Below are 17,649 nucleotides of genomic sequence, written 5' to 3' on the forward strand. Positions count from 1 at the left end.
ATGTGTTTGATATTTGCATGACTGAGACCTAAACCTGAAAGCTTTGTAACCTTTCCCACATTGATTCAATAAATAAAAAATAAAAAATAAATTAAAAAACATATATTAATTGAAGGGGGCCAGAGCATCAGGACAGTAGGGCGTTAGCTTTGCACACGGCTGACCCATCCCTAGTACCCCATATAATCTTTTGAGTCTGCCAAGAGTGATCCCTAAGTATAGAACGATAAGCCCTGAGCAAACACTACCAAGTGTGGCAAATGATACCGTATTCCTCAGTGTATATGACCATTATGACCAGCTTTGAAATAGATTACATGATTATATAGAACAAGAATGCTTAATTAGGTTACCCTACAGGGACTGGAAGGATCAAAAAGGCTTGCATGTGTGGCCAGAACAATAGTACAATGGGGAGGGTGTTTGCAGCTGAGCCGGGTTCCATCGCCAGCATTCCATAATGGGCCACCGAGCACTGCCAGGAGTAATTTCTGAGGGCACAGTCAGGAATAACAGCTAAGCATCGCCGGGTGTGACCCAAAAAAGCCAAAAAAAGAAAAAAGGTTTGCATTCTGAGCCGGGTTCAAGCCCTGGCACCACAAAGTTCCCTCAACCACCAGAACTACCCCTAAGCACTGAGTCAGGAGGAAGAGGTAGTCACTGAACACACCCTTCCCCAAACAAGAAAGAACCCATACACTCTTAGGAAAGTCACACAATGGCAGAAATTATATTTCTCTTTTGATGTTTGTAAAACCCAAGGAGTTGTGAAATAAAAATATAAAACTGTTGCTCTAGATTACCTAGGTATTTTCAGCACACTATTTTCAACACAGAAGAGGAAAATATGATTACATAAACATGCATGCTAAGAAAAATACATGGTGCTTTGTTTTTTAAAACCAGAAGTGAAATACTGAAACATTCACAGAGCTCCCTCTGGTGGCTTAATAACCATGTCTTTAAAAGGATAAGAACTGGATCAAGTTTTTACAGTACACAAATCTTTTTATGATTTTTCTTAGTAATAAAAACTAAAGTTTTACAAAAACCAGAAAACAAACAAACAAATGGCCTCCTGTGGGGCCCCAGGATATTCCAAAGGAGGCATAGATTAAAATTTCTCGTAAATGAGGCGCCATGGAAGGAGACAAGAGAACCACACCAGCAAAACAAGGTCAGAAGGGGCCCGTGGCTGGAAAGGGGCTAAGAAAGCCTGCAGTACAGGGCTGGAGCAATAGCACAGAGGGTAGGGTGTTTGCCTTGTATGCAGGTAACTCGGGTTTGATTCCCAGCATCCCATATGGTCCCCCGAGCACCGTCAGGAGTAATTCCTGAGTGCCGAGCCAGGAGTAACCCCTCTGCATCCCTGAGTGTGACTCAAAAAAAAAAAAAAAGCCTTCATAGTATAGAGCCATATACACATATACATATATATGTATACACATGTACATATACACAATATAGACAGTTAATAATTATGTGGGGGCCAGAGAGACAGTACAACAGAGAAGGTAGTTGCTTTGCATGCAGCTGACCCAGGTTCGAATCCCCAGAACCACAAACAGTTCCCTGAGCCCAACCAGGACTGATCCCTGGGCACAGAGTCAGGAGTAATCCCTGGGCACTGCTGTGCATGTCAATAATGCAAGTAAATACTGACTTACAATCATCATTTTTGAATCCTCTTCATGTTGGGGGGTGGGGGTAGCCAGCAGCGCTGATGGCAGGAGGGGCTCTGAAGCCTCTCCTGGCAGAGTTGAGAAAATCGCACATGCCAGGTGGGGATTGAGCCCAGGGCTTTCATACACAAAGCACGTGCTCCAGACCTCTGAGTGTCTCCCAAGCCCCATTAAGCTCCATAGGCTTTAACAAAAGTGACTAATTATTCCTACTATGAAGTCAACTTTACATCGGGGTATAAACGTGTCTGAGCAGTGTACCACATATACGCATTGGTCTATGAAGTCCAAAACAAAACAGATTCCATACTCCAAATAATTTGCATGAAGAAAAGTGTTAATTTCCTATAATACTATCTTCTTATAGCACAGTGGTAGGGCGTTCACCTTACAAGCGGCCAACATGGCCGACCCGAGTTCGATTCCTCCGCCCCTCTCGGAGAGCCCGGCAAGCTACCGAGAGTATTCGATATGCCAGACACAGTAACAACAAAGTCTCCAATGGAGACGTTACTGGGCCCGCTCGAGCAAATCGATGATCAACGGGAGGGCCTTTACCTTTTATCTTAGATTGTCACCTAAATATTACAAATCTGAATTTGTCTTTTGGGGTTATTTTTTGTTTGTTTGTTTTGTTTTGGCAACACCTACTGGTGCTCAGGGCTTACTCCTGGCTCTACACTCAGATCATTCCAGCAGTTTGGGGACATATAGGATGCTGGGGATTGGACACAGGTCAGCCCTGTGCAATGCGCGAAATGCCTTGCCCACTCTGCTATTGTTCTGGTCCCCCAGATCTTATTTTCATTCAAATTAGTACAGAAGAGACTTCATAGTCCTTCTAATGCTATTTTGATTTCTCACCTGATTATGAACTCTCAAACACAAAATATAAAGATTCCCAGATACATACACAATGTTTTAGACACTTAGCTGCATTTTGCTCAAAAACAAATAGCTGGCTGGAGTGACAGTGCAGTGGGAAGAGCATTTGCTTTGCACATGGCTGACCTGTGTTCGATCCCCAGCATTCAATGTGGTTCCCTAAGCACCACCAGGGGCAATTCCTGGTGCAGAGCCAGGAGTAATCCCTGAGCATTGCAGGGTGTGGCCCAAAAAACAAATTCCAAATCCAAAAATAAATAGCTCTGCTTTGACTGTTAAAAAAAATAATTCATTTGAAATATCAATTTTTTGCTACACGTAACATATTTAATGCTTCTATGTTTTCTGTTGGGCTAGAGCGATAGCACAGTGGTAGAGCATTTGTCTTGCGCCCAGCCAGCCTGGCCGAGCCGGGTTCAATTCCTCCACCCCTCTTGGAGCGCCCAGCAAGCTACCGAGAGTATCTCGCCTGCACGGCAAAGCCTGGCAAGCTACCCGTGATGTATTCAATATGCCAAATACAGTAACAATAAGTCTCACGATGGAGATGTTACTGGGCCTGCTCGAGCATATTGATGAACAATGGGAGGACTGTGACCGTGATGTTTTCTGTAAGACATCTTTGTTGTAGAAGACAATGCAGTCAAGAACAATGTTCATCAGAAGCATAATTAAAACAATCCTGTGACTATCAAGAAACTAGAATGGTCTACAACTTAGTTCAGTTAAGCTGAATTTGTTATTAACACAGTTTATGACATGATCATACCTGTTTATATTTTTGAAGTGGTTTCTTTTCACTTAATTTTTTATCCCCATTTTTCTTATGCAGTAAAGATACTCCATATTTAGCAGCTGGTTTTGTGATTTTCTGAGCAGACACTGGAGAAGCAACACTTTGTCCTGAAGCTGGTCTTTTAGCTAAATATTTAAAAAAAATAAAAGTCAGAGTTCATAATGTTAAATCTTTTAAAAATTCTTTGAGAGCACTTTACTATTTTTTACAGATTTAAAACTTGGTATTTTTCATGGCCAGAGTGATAATACAGCAGGTAGAGTGCCTGACTTGATTCCTGCTTTGATTCCTGATATTGCATGAGATCCCCAAAGTCAGAGCACTGCCGAGTGTGGCCCCAAAAGCAAATAAATAAAACTTGAGTTTTTTTATCTAATATTCTCTTTATTCCTTACTAAATGTGAGTTCTTTCACTGTAACTATTTAAAATAAAGTCACTTTTTGAAAGAAGTCGAAAGTCACATTCATCTAAGATGTTAAAATGCCCCAAGTTAAAAAAAAAATATATATATATATATATAGGGTCAGAGAGATAATACAGCAGGTAAGGCTCTAACCTTGCATGCAGCCAAATCGGATTTAATCCCCAGCACCTACCTATATGGTCCCCAGAGCATGCAGCCAGTGATTCCTGGGTGCAGAGTCAGGAGCAACCCCTGAGCATCACTGGGTGTGGCCAACAAGAACACACAAAAAATATATGCCAGGGTCAGGCTATAGCTTGAAGGACTGGAGCACTTGTTTTAACATGACTAGAGCCTCAGGATCTACCCAGAGCACTACATGGTGCCCTAACAATGAGGGAAACCACCAGCAAGCACCAAGGCAAGAGTAGTCCTTGAGCACTTCAGCAGAAAGCCTGAAAGAAGAGAAAGAAGGGGAGGGAGAAGAGGGGGAGGGGAATAAAAACAAAAAGAAAAAGAAGTAAACACATTCTAAACCTGACTGACTGCACAAAGACATGAATGCACTTTAAAAATCACCAACATACAGACTTTAAGTAGGTGAACTGAGTAGTCTGCAGATTATATCTCAATAAAGCTGTCAAAAAAATATGTTAAAAAAAATTCGGTTTCACGGTGACCAAATTACAAAGACAGTCTACAGAATGGGAAAGGATATTTTCCGAATATACATCCAACAAGGGGTTGATATCAAGGATATACAAGGACTGGTTGAACTCCACAAGAAAACATCCAACCCCATAAAAAAATGGGGTGACAAAATGAACAGAAACGTTCTCGAAGAAGAAATCTGAATGGCTAACAGGCACATGAGAAAATGCTCTACATCATTAATCATCAAGGAGATGCTGATCAAAACAACAATGAGATATTATCTCACACCACAGAGACAGGCCCACATCCAAAAGAACAAAAGCAACCGGTGTTGGCACGGATGTGGTGAAAAAGGGACCCTCCTTCACTGCTGGTGGGAATGCCAACTGGTCCAACCCTTTTGGAAAACAGTATGGACGATTCTCAAAAAATTAGAATTTGATCTCCCATTTGACCCAGAAATACCACTCCTGGGAATATATCCCAGAGAGGCAAAAAAGTATAGTTGAAGTGACATCTGCACTTGTTTGTTCATTGCAACACTCTTTACAATAGCCAGAATCTGGAAAAGACCTGAGTGCCCGAGAACAGATGACTGGTTAAAGAAACTTTGGTACATTTACACAATGGAGTACACTATGTAGCTGTTAGAAAAGATGAAGTCATGAAATTTACATACAAGTGGTACTACATGGAAAGTATCATGCTAAGCTAAATGAGTCTGAAAGAGAGGGACAGACGTAAAAAGATTGCATTCATCTGGAGGACATAAAGTAACAAAATAGGAGATTAATACCCAAGAACAGCCGAGATCAGTACCAGGAGGATTACTCCATGGCTTAGCGGCCAGCCGGGCATTCTAGGGGAAAGGGCAGCTCAGATAGAGAAGGAAGCACCAAATAAAGGGTGTTTGCAGGATCCTCCCATGATGGGAGATGCATGTTGAAAGCAGACTATGGACTGAACATGATTGGCACTCAATTCCTCTTTTGCAAACCACAACAGCCAAAAGGAGAGAGAGAACAAAAGGAATGCCCTGCCACAGAGGCAGGGTGGGACGGGGGGGATGGGGGGTGGGAGGGATGCTGGGACCCGTGGTGGTGGAAAATGGGCACTGGTGGAGGGATGGGTATTTGATCATTGTATAATCGAAACCCAAGCACAAAAATTTGTAAATCTACAACTGTACTTCATGGTGTTTCACTAATAAAAATGAATGAAAAAAAAAAAGCCACCCTCAAACCTAGTCATGACACCAACTAGTTGCCCATATAAAATAAAACAGGGGGAAAAAGAATTTTTTTAAATTTTATAATGAACACGTGAACCATATAATTTAACAAATCATAAAATTTAGGAAGGCATTAGTCATACAATTGGCAGCTTAGATATTCATAAATAATTATGCTGGAGAGTAAAGTTTTTCAAATCCATATTCCAAAACTATTCTGACAGGAAGATGAAATGTCAGAAAAAAAAAACTCCTATGAAGATCAAATGAGAATGTTGCTATACAAAGGCACATGATCTTAATCTGTTTAACATGAAGAAAATATTAAAATACACAGTCCCAAGAAGCAGACATGCACTGCTCTCATTCACGTTCCAGAGAAGAAATGACTTGTCTGAGTTTTGTTTGTTTTTGTTTGGGGGCCACACTTGCCAAGAGACTGGGTTACTTGTGGCTCTGTACTCAGGGGATCACTCAGGGCCGTGCTCCTAGCGGCTGGCCTTACCCACAGCACTATATATTTGGCCCCAACTCAACTGATTTTTGAGCACTTCTCAAGCTCGGTGACAAGGTTTTCGATAAGACAAAGTTTACAGGAATTAGAGACCAAAAAGGTTATAGTTTTACACAAATAGTCTCATGCAATTAAATTAAGTATTTTATTCACCCAACTCCTCTTATAACTTTCTAATTCCTAAACAGTCTTATCCAGCTGGGAAGAATGTGCTGGCATGAGGAACTCCTGGTCTGTGTGACAATAGACTTTTGATTAAGATTGGACTTCTCAAGAAGCATGACTGCCCGGAGACAGACAAGCTGCCTCCGTTCTCTGTCCATGTCTGGTGAATTTTGTTTAGAGTAAGTTAATTTTCTTGGAATTGACAATCTACATATTAAGACACTGAGTGTAAGACTCTGAGAATGCACTGCTATGCCCTTCCAACTTACATGGACTCAGTTTTATTACTTTAGTAAAAACAAAATGGAGTACAATGAAAAGAGTAAAAAAATAAAAAGAATAATGCTTTAAAAACAATACACTCTTCAAATCTTAAGTAACTTGTATGGATTTTAGAAATCTATTCTAAACTCATCCCATGTAGGAAAAAAAATGTTCCCTATAACCCAAATTTAAGTATATACATGTATAAGCACACACACACACACACACACACAGAAATACAAACATATATATTTAGTTTCTGGGCCACACTTAGCAGTGCTCAGGAATACTCCTGATTCTGTGCTCGGGGATCACTCATGGTGGAACACTACGGGAGCCATATAGGATGCTGGGGATTAAACCTGGATCAGTCACATGCAAGACAAGCACTCTAGCCACTGTAGCAGTCTGGATCCTAAATATATATATATATTTAGATACATATATGGTAAACACACACAGAAAACTGCAAATATTCAACTATCCCTGGCCATATTTAAAAGAAAAATAGGGGCTGGAGCAATAGCACAGTGGGGAGGGCATTTGCCTTGCACGCGGCCAACCCGGGTTCAATTTGAGCATTCCATATGGTCCCCTGAGCATCGCCAGAAGTGATTCCTGAGTGCAGAGCCAGGAGTAACCCCTGTGCATCTCTGGGTATGACCCAAAAAGAAAAAATAAATAAATAAAAAATTTAAAAAATAAAAGAAAAATATAGGGATTGGAGCGATAGCACAGCAGGTAGAGCGTTTGCCTTGCACATGGCCGACCCTGGTTCGATTCCCAGCATCCCATATGGTCCCCTGAGCACCGCCAGGTGCACCCTGAGTGCAAAGCCAGGAATAACCTCTGTGCATCGCCGGGTGTGACCCAAAAAGAAAAAAAATAAAATAAAAATATAAAAAAATATATTCATATATGTATATATCTTGGCAAGATGCCCTATTTTACATTAATTTACCTAAAACTATTTTTAAGCTATGAAATATTTGTCAAAGAAAAGTATTTTATGTAAATATGTATACTTATCTAGGATACTTTAAAACATTCTAAATAAGTATCTGACAAAGATTTCAAGAATGATTTCATTTAGGGCATTTGCCTTGCACGCAGCCAACATGGCCGACCCAAGTTCGATTCCTCTGCCCCTCTCGGAGAGCCCGGCAAGCTCCCGAGAATATCTCGCCCGCACGGCAGAGCCTGGCAAGCTCCCCGTGACGTATTCGATATGCCAAACACAGTAACAACAAGGTCTCCAATGGAGACGTTACTGGGCCCGCTCAAGCAAATCGATGATCAACGGGAGGGCCTTTACTTTACTTTACTTTAAGGCAGACCAAAAAAAGATGAGAGTTTTGTTACTAGTTGAGAAACTGTTGCATATTGTCATATAACATAAAAAAAAATTAAAGCTGGGCTTACTTTTAAATTGATGCTAGAATTATCTTAACTCACTCCATTTACATTTATCAATAGCATTAACTATTAGCATATTAACTATCTCAAATAGGCAAAAGTATTAATATTAAATTCACTTACCTGGCAGGGCTTTCAACCTGGAATACGGTTTTAGACAAAATTGTTCTGCAATAAGCTTGGATTAAAAGAGGGGGAAAAAAGTTAGAAAAAATGTTAAAATTTTTTAAAAAAAGCATACATAATTACAAAACTTTTTTTTTCCAGTAACAATTATGTGGTCAAACAAATTGCCAAAAAAACCCCAAGTAATCCATCACCACATCATTCTCACACCAACTCTTTTCTAATCTTATTTCTACAGACAGGCTTACTTCTCAAATTAACCAACCTGCAATATTGCTCTCCTGCTCTGGATCTCAACGATTTAATGAAACTGTCTTCTTTCTGGGAATAATCTCAATGTTTTATGTTCTTCGATATTTCTCATTTATTAAAAACTGAGGAACTTCATTATTCCTTTCCTCAGATTAGCTTCTCAATTATTTCAATTTTCCTCTGAATCTCCCAAATATCTCCAATGAGCTTTTACTCTTAGCAAAATATAATAAATTGCTTCTTGATAAATATTTGAATATTCTTACATAATTACATAAAAGTATCTCTTATTATTACTAAACACTCCACTATTTATTCCTGAGCATTAATAAACTTATTTTGAGCAGTAAAAATCATGAGTATTTTCTGCAAGTCATTTCCAACCACTACATCTTCCCCCTAAGTGCAAAACTGTGATATCAACAAAGACAGAACTCAACATAAGTCAGGATTTTTTTTTTGAGGAAATATTACCACAGCAGCAATGGTAAATTTTAGCAATGCACTAAAGGCAAATGACCTAGGATGTAAGATAGTCAACCTTGGTTCCCCCTAGAGCATTAATTTTCAAAGTCTTCACATGCAGAAAACACTGTTGATCACAATTTTATTAAATATGCAAATTTTAAGGCTCTGTTTCAGCTACTAGACTAGAATTCAGGAAGTGGCATTCAGCATTGCTTTCCAGGAAATTTTCATGTATGCTAAAGTTTGACAATCACAGCTTGGAAGTCACAGGCAAATCAGAGCAACTGTGTCAGTGCACTTCCTCTTTGGAAAAATCTATAGTTTTTCCTTTTTTGTGAAAGAAAATGAATGCCTTGTGACCTCCAGTTTACACCAAATTAATTTTCCCCATTACCTAAATGAGTCTTTTTTCCTATACTAATGCAAATATAAATTCAAAGAAAGAGGACTTAGATGATTGCAGAATCTCTATGCTCTGCTGTTCAATCTAGTTTTTCACTATCCAGATGTTATTAGATTAATTAAGGCTTAGGGGCCAGGAGATACAGTAATTAGGCAAAGATGAGGCTGCCTACGGGCTGCTTGGTAGCTCCGGGCCTCATCGCACTGCAGAGCACGGTGCTGGAGATCCCACTCTGTGACCACAGAGCTGAGCAGCACTGTAGCTCCAGACCCTGGCACTACCTGAATCACCAGTCCAGGTGTTTAGTACCAGAAGTGGCACCAGGACCCACAAGAACCACTTGGGGGCACTCCCAAAATAAATAACATTTTTTTTTTCTTTGCTAATGTTTGTTTGCATTTGGACCACACCGGCAGTGCTCAGAGGTTTCTCCTGGCTCTACACTCAGAAATTACTCCTGGTGGGCTGGGAGGAAATTGGATCAAACTCAGGTCAGCTGAGTTATCTCTGTACCAGCTGCACGACTGCTCCAGCTACAGTGGCCATATTTTAAAGTAGATCTGAAATATCCATCCTTATCACTTACATAAAACGTGAATCATGCTTGCTCTCCAAGCCAGAGTTCTCTCTCTCTTTTTTTTTTTTTTGCTTTGTGGGTCACACCCAGTGATGCTCAGGGGTTACCCCTGGCTTTGCACTCAGCAATTACTCCTGGTGGTGCTTGGGGAACCATATGGGATGCCGGGAATTGAACCTGGGTCAGCTGCGTGCAAGGAAAATGCCCTAACCACTGTACTATCGCTCCAGCCCCAACCAGTGTTTTCTCTTAACAGGTCTCTTGCTCGCCTGTCTGTGCCTATACCTTTTCCACTCTGGAGAAGCCTGTGTTCTCTCTCAAACACGTACTTCCTCTCTTTCTCTCCCCTCACATCATTCTAAGTTTCAGTGAAAAGTATCTTGCTTTACAAAAAAAAAAAAACCCTTAAAACCATGACTAAAGATGAATACATTAACTGTACTTAACGTGAACATTTCACTGTGGGAATAGTGAATCATGTTGTATATCTAAAAATGACATATAGCTATATATCAACTTATCTCAATTATACATAATAAGAATCTCCCAGGATTGGAACTCTTATGAGACCTACCTTCATATCTCTTCAAATAGTGTTCATCTGTTTCCCTTTCAATCAACTGGGAAGCAGTAAGTAACTGTATCTGCGAGCTGTTAAGTGTCCTGGAAAACCCACCAACCCTGGGCAGGTGGGGGGACGGGGCAGAGGGGGTAGTTCTCAGGAGAGTCTACTTAGAGCTGGTGACTCGCTATCACCGCTGGCAACATAGACTCAGGACTGGTGAATGAATGACAAGAGTCTTGTGACAATGAACCTTTAACCTATTAAATCTAACATTGATTCTGGGTAGACAGTGTTGTTAGAAAATGGGCAGAAGTGGGGAAAAAACCCAACCCACTGATTGACATAATCAGAAGTATTGGAAATGGGGGCCAGAGCGACAGACAGTGGGGAAGGCATTTATCTTGCCTGTAAGATCCCTGGCATCCCATATGGTCCCCTGAGCACTGCCAGGAGTATTTCCCGAGTGTAGAGCCAGGAGTAACCTCCTGAGCATCACCACGTTTGACCCAAAAAGCCCCCCAACCAAAAAAAAAAGAAGAATTATCAGAAGTGAATTATCAAGTATTGAGAGGAGGCACAGTCTTACCTCTTTCAGTCTCACCAGTGAAAAAGAGAAAGAACCACATAAAAATAAAAAGAAAGGTGACTTCACCATAAGATTTCTCTTTGTGAGAAAGATTTGGATTTTTAGGCCACACCTGGCAGTGCTCAGGGGTCACTCCTAGTGGTGCTGGGGATGAAAGTCAGTCTAGCATGTAAGGTGGGTACCTTAGTTGTGTACTATCTTCTCCAGCCCCTTTGCCAGTCTTAAGGCACATCATTACCCCCAAATTTGGGCTTCTCACCAAAACCAAGGAGAGTGTATCCTCATTAAGCACAAACCCTGACTTTTCAGCTGAGTTAATAGTCAGAAAACAAAACACCACTTACCTGAGGCGAAAGAAACTTTTCAATGCGTTTGGCTATGAAACCTTTTTCCAATATGGAGTTGACTGATGGTCTTTCCCTGGGATTTCTTTTAAATAACTGAGAAAGCAAATTGCGGAGATCAGAAGAATAGTGCAAAGACACAGGAGGACAAGATCCAGATATTATCTTCAGTACCAGGTTTTTCATACTGCCAGCTTCAAACTAAAATCCAGAAAATAAATCAGCACACATAAAGACAAATGAAAAATAGGAAAAACTACACTAAAAACAGTTCCTTTCCTATCAATATGAAACACAAGACAATATTCTTCCAAAAAGTTTAACCAGCATGTCTCTAAAGCCTAGCTTCCTGGTTAACTTAAATATTTTTTAAGTAAATGTCTTTATGACTTATTATCAGTAAAAGTTAGATTTGTATGCCTATTTTATATAACTATATATTTTATGTCACCTAATGAACAAGGTCATGAGCGGAAAAGTTTAAAAAGCCTCACTCTTAAGCAAGGTTCACTTGGTTAGTTTCATATATTTATAAATTCTTTTTGGGGGGGGGTCTTGGGCCACACCCAGCAATGCTCAGAGGCTACTGCTGGTTCAGACACTCCTGGCAGTGCTCAAGAAAACAAATGAGGTCAAACCTAGGTATGCTTCATGCAAGGTAAGCACCTTACTGGGTATACTAGACAATTTTATGGTCTTCAGTAGAAGCATATCACTGTAGGATGGTGGGGGGCATAGGACAGGGGCAGGAACATTGGGACCCTGGTGGGGCTGTGGTGCCCTGGAACATGCATAGAAGGACATCCTATATGGTCCCTGGAACACCGCCAGGAGTAATTTCTGAGGCTGAGGCAGGAGTAACCCTTGAGCATGAGCACTGTCAGGTGTGATCACACACACATATAACATATATATATTATATATAATATATGTATAATACATATATTTGGATATATATGTTTGGTAAAATTCTGGCATAAACTGAGAACTGGTCTACAGAGCTTACCAAGCGGGGGGTGGGGGGGTGGGGGGGTGCAGGGGGTGCTGTTTGGGAGAAAACCCCACCTTAAGTACATGCAGACCCTGATTAGCACAACAGAGAGGGAAGGGGGAAGTGTCATTTATAGAGTAACCTAGATGAACGCTGAGAAGAAAGCAAGATACTGTGATACTGTGAGAACTCATGGCTAGAAAAAGCACTTTTTAACATCTGTTCACTTCTTTATATTTTTAAGCATTTTCTTTAAGTTTTCTATAATATACATTATTATATAATCAATGAAGATTTACTAAAAGCAAGATTTTGAAATGGAAAGTAATTAAAATGCAAACTATTTGGGATAAAAATCTCTCCTTCATGGAATAGTAGGTAAAATATCTTTAAGTGAAATATTTTTAGTACTCTAAAGAGAATCGATAAAAATCCCTTAATAAATACATTGAAAAACATTATTCGGATAGCTCCACCCTAAACAACTTGCATGTTTTAAGAACAACTGTGAGGATAAAACTAAAATAACTTGCTAAGTTAAAATATCAATATAACATACGAACTTATTAAGAAGACCTCAAATTTGTCTTTAAGGTACAATTTTTTGAAAAAATATGTTCTGTGTATTACACTAACAAACTTTTATCATATAAAGGGCTGGAGCGATAGCACAGCGGTAGGGCGTTTGCCTTACAAGTGGCCAACATGGCCAACCCGAGTTCGATTCCTCCGCCCCTCTCAGAGAACCCAGCAAGCTACCGAGTGTATCTCGCCCGCACGGCAGAGCCTGGCAAGCTACCCGTGATGTATTCAATATGCCAATCACAGTAACAACAAGTCTCACGATGGAGACGTTACTGGGCACGCTCGAGCAAATCAATGAACAACAGGAAGACCGTGACCATGATATGTGATAAAGAAACATATATACTTCAGAAAGATAAAGTATCTTAAAAAATGAGCTCAGCAGTGAATCCTGGAAGACAGCAGCTTTTGCTGGAGATCTCTCTGAACCCTGGGCGGAGCCAATTTCAGCAGGGCACCTCAGATGGAGCAGGTGTCCCCTCTCGGCCCTGATGAACCCCTGGGGGCCACAAACTTCCAGAAGAAAAACCCAAGTATGCGGGGACCAGGGACTGAAGGGCCGTCCCTTCCCATCCCCCTTCCCTTGGGGGGGTCCTGGCTGTCACACCCATGAACTGCCTCTGGCCAGAGACTCACACATGAATTCAAAATGGGTTAGCTCCCTACAGAGAAGTCTCCAGACCCCAATCATTTACAATTTTAGAATTCCAGGAACGCTCATGATATTCATAATAAGCAATAGAAAATAAATTACCTGCCTGTGACAGACAGAGTTGAATGGTGGTGGGAAGATGTAATGGTAGTGGGATTGGTATCGAAATACTGAATATAACCAATTAATGTGAACAACCACATGAAAATGAAATTTAAAAATAAAAAAAACTTTTTAAATGAAAATATTTAGTACAAGAGTTATGTTAAAGATGAGTTTTAAAAATTTGAGTGCATGGGAAGGGGGGTGTTCCGGACCGTCCTTCACGCCCTACCAAGGTCACCAGTTGCCCCCCACGAGCGGCTCTCCAGCACGGCCACGGCCCCAGAAGCACAAGGACTTAGCGCAGAAAACCAGCCGCTTGGAGCAGAAAAGTGAATTGACTATGTGTTAAACCGCGCCATCATGCCTGCCCGGAGGGGAAAGGGTGTTGCCCCATTCGCCCTCTCCTCTCTGGAAAGAAAGATGGCGGCCGCACGGGAGCCTTGTGGAGAACAGGTATGAGCCGGGGGTGCGGGGGCGACTAAAACCTCATGGGAAGGGGGCGTTCCGGTTCATCCTTCACGCCCTACCGAGGCCACCAGTTGCCCCCCACGAGCGGCTCTCCGGCACGGCCACGACTCCAGAGCACAGAAACCAATCTCTTAACTATCTAACTTTTAATAGAAATACTTCCAGGGTTAATAAGTAAAATAGCAGAAATCCAAAACCGCGCGGCTGCGGGTGACAACATTTAATTCTTAAACCCAGCTATAGAAAGCAAATCATTTCACAACGCTTTTTCAGCATGTCTGATTTGGGGGGGGAGGGGGGTCGTAAACTCTAAATAATAATGGTGCATCTTTTATCGAAACAGTGAATCTAGTCAAAGTAGACAGAGTGTTAACTAGAACTCATCTGCCTCACGGGAATTGGGAGGGGTGGGAGGTGGGGTTCTATTGGGGTTCACGGTTAAAAATAAGTATTGGTAAAGGGAAATGTGTTTGATATTTACATGACTGAGACCTAAACCTGATAGCTCTAACTTTTCCCACAGTGATTCAATAAATAAATAAATTATAAAAAAATAAAATAAAATAAAAATAAAATAAAAATTTGAGTGCCCAAGCACAAAAATTTGTAAGTCTACAACTGTACCTCATGGTGTCTCACTAATAAAAATTTTAAACAAATAAAATAAAAATTTGAGTAACTTTGACATAGTTTTTTTTTACTATTTCAGTCATTTCTACTTACTGCATGTTTAAGAGTACACATCTCATACAGGACACAACCAAGAGCCCAAATGTCACTATAAAAGAAAAAAATAAGACATTTCAATACTTATGAGAATTTATGTTTAAATCATTTAAAGAAAGCAAATGCAACATGAAAATTTTAAATATATATATAAAATAAAACCTTCAAAACTTGAAATTTCAGCCCTAACCAAATGATCAAAGCAGCTGTTTCAGGTTCGAAAGAGAATGGTTGAGTAGGTGACAGATTTAAAATTTCACTGAAGAAGTATATTTGAAACAGACTTGCAAATTTCATGGGTAGTCCATTATTTAATTTACAAAAGTCAAGCTGCTTTGTTCAAGTACCTGCAAAATACCAAAAATGTTTAAATATGAAAAGCAAAATATTGCTCTAATGAACATGAAGAAAAAACTAATTTTCTAAAATTAAAAAGGAAACCTACAATAGTCAGTTAAAATGTTATATAAAAGTAAACATTAGTTTTTGTACTTAAAGAAATTTTAGCTATGTTTCTTGACATTTGATCTTTTCTCATTTCTTAAACAGGCTCTTTCATAATAAAAAGACCACTCCATTTTTTTTAAAGTAATGCAATCAAGAAAATTTATTTTATTAATATTATTATTATTATTTTTGCTTTTTGGGTCATACCCAGTGATGTACAGGGATTACTCCTGGCTCTGTACTCCTGGCGGTGCTCAGGGGACCATATGGGATACTGGGAATCAAACCCAGGTCGGCTGCATGCAAGGCAAACACCCTCCCCATTGTGCTATCACTCCAGCCCTGACCATTCTATTTTTTACAAAAAATTAATTCATGCTTAAGAGAGGTACTGTAGCTATTCTAATAAGAACCACCATTCTAAGAAGTCAATGAAAACAAAAACCACTGCTCCCAAAAGTTGAAATTATTGAAAATGAAGCCCATTATTGAAATCCTAAGGCTACCTTTACCAAAACATTAATACAATTTATAAATACAAATTTGTAACCTTCCAAATCTACTTCAAGCTTCAACTAGAAAGTACATATAATTAATTTAGTAATCTGCACATGTTACAACTACATTAATAAAATGCCTTATATTTATAAAAAAAATCATTTGACAATATAACTGATAATGCTAATTCAGAACCTTTTTGCCACACCTCTATCCCACTACATATTTAAAGCACTTTGTTTCCCCCCAAAAAAACAAATTCCAGGTGGCTGGAGCAATAGCACAGTGGGTAGGGCGTTTGCCTTGCATGTGGCCGACCCAGATTTCGATTCCCAGCATTCCATATGATCCCCTGAGCACTGCCAGGGGTAATTCCTGAGCGCAGAACCAGGAGTAACCCCTGTGCATAGCTGGGTGTGATCCAAAAAGCAAAAAAAAAAAAAAAAAAAAAAACAAATTCCATGTAAAATTCTACAAAGTGGGAGACAGAGAGAGAGTACAGGGATTCAGGCACATGCCCTGCATGGGCCAACCCTGATTTGATCCCAGGACCACATATGGTTCCTGAGCATCACCAAGAGTCACCTCTGAGCACAAAAGTAAGCCCTAAGCACTGCCCAATCACCATCCCCTCCCTACCCAACTACATTTCTAGGAGAACTTTCTCAGTCCCACTGCTCAGGATCGAAAAGAAGCTCCCTTCGGGGCTGGAACGATAGCACAGCGGGTAGGGTGTTTGCCTTGCACACGGCCAACCCGAGTTCGAATCCCAGCATCCCATATGGTCCCCTGAGCACCGCCAGGAGTAATCCTGAGTGCAGAGCCAGGAGTAAGCCCTGAGAATCGCCGGGTGTGACCCAAAAAAGCAAAAAAGAAAAAAGAAAAGAAGCTCCCTTCACCCTCAAAACAGAAGAGCAAGGATGAGAGTGCAGAGGACAAAATTCATAAACACATGCATTACTGTCAGCTACCATTTTGTTCTTTTAGCTTATATGGGTATTTAAAAATTTCACACCAGTAGTTCATGGCTGGAATTTCTTCAATAAGAAAGGGTGCAACAAGAAAAAGTAACCAGGATTCTGTGGTGGAATTCCTTTTACCACCTATTTAATTATAAGCTATTAGACAGAATGCAAAGCAGTGATCAGGAACTTGGGATTGGGAACTGGATGCCCCAAATTTAAAAGGTATTTTACCTCTCTAATTTAATTTTTCATAAGGCAAGAAGGAATGACTAATATCTGACTCACAAGGTTTCTGTCAAGTTTAATAGCTAGTAGACAGAAAGTATTCAAAGCAGTACACATACAGTTGGCACATACAGTTAGGTTTCAATAAATATAAACTTAATTTAAATTTAAATATTAATTTAATAAGAAATGAATATTACAAAGACAAAATAAAATAAGTACCTGATTTCTAATTATAACTTTAATAGTAAGGTGATTCTATCTATAAATGCAGTGAAAAAGATTCTCTATAATTCCCCTTATTCAGTTTTTAATGTGCGTGCATATATATGTTTATATATGTATACTACGGGTTTTAGGATTACATTCTAAAGATCAATTATGTTTAGAAAGAATGTATTTTCTAAGGAAATGCATACAAAAGATTTAAAATATATCACGCAATGAATGTAAGTTTAAATACCTTTTATTATTATAAGGCTTATTTTCACAGATTTCAGGTGATAAGTAGTAGGGAGTTCCTATACAAGTTCGAGCCAGATCTACAGTACTAAAACAAAAAAGGAGAATTATTATAATTATAAAAGCCTTTCATGCAGCAAACCCAATTTTGATTCCCATCACCCCATATGGTCATCCGAGTCTTGCCTGGGGT

General features: G+C 39.9%; 1 protein-coding gene across 7 annotated transcripts in view; it reads right to left on the reverse strand.

The window, feature by feature from the left end:
• The window catches only part of NEK1 (NIMA related kinase 1), a 154,739-nt gene that overhangs the window by 107,720 nt on the left and 29,370 nt on the right, over nt 1-17,649 (reverse strand). For all 7 annotated transcript variants that reach the window (XR_008792455.1, XM_056113833.1, XM_056113829.1 and 4 more), the window contains exons 7-11: nt 17,458-17,544; nt 14,857-14,911; nt 11,333-11,533; nt 8,135-8,189; nt 3,337-3,488 (exon numbers count right to left, since the gene is read on the reverse strand). Coding sequence is in view for 6 of the 7 variants with exons in the window: in XM_056113833.1 (XP_055969808.1) it covers nt 3,337-3,488; nt 8,135-8,189; nt 11,333-11,533; nt 14,857-14,911; nt 17,458-17,544 (550 nt within the window). In the remaining variant the exon portion in view is untranslated. The remainder of the gene's footprint in view (nt 1-3,336; nt 3,489-8,134; nt 8,190-11,332; nt 11,534-14,856; nt 14,912-17,457; nt 17,545-17,649) is intronic.

Source organism: Sorex fumeus, unplaced genomic scaffold (assembly GCF_029834395.1).
Source record: "Sorex fumeus unplaced genomic scaffold, SorFum_2.1 ptg000024l, whole genome shotgun sequence".
In the NCBI taxonomy this organism is placed as follows: Eukaryota; Metazoa; Chordata; class Mammalia; order Eulipotyphla; family Soricidae; genus Sorex; species Sorex fumeus.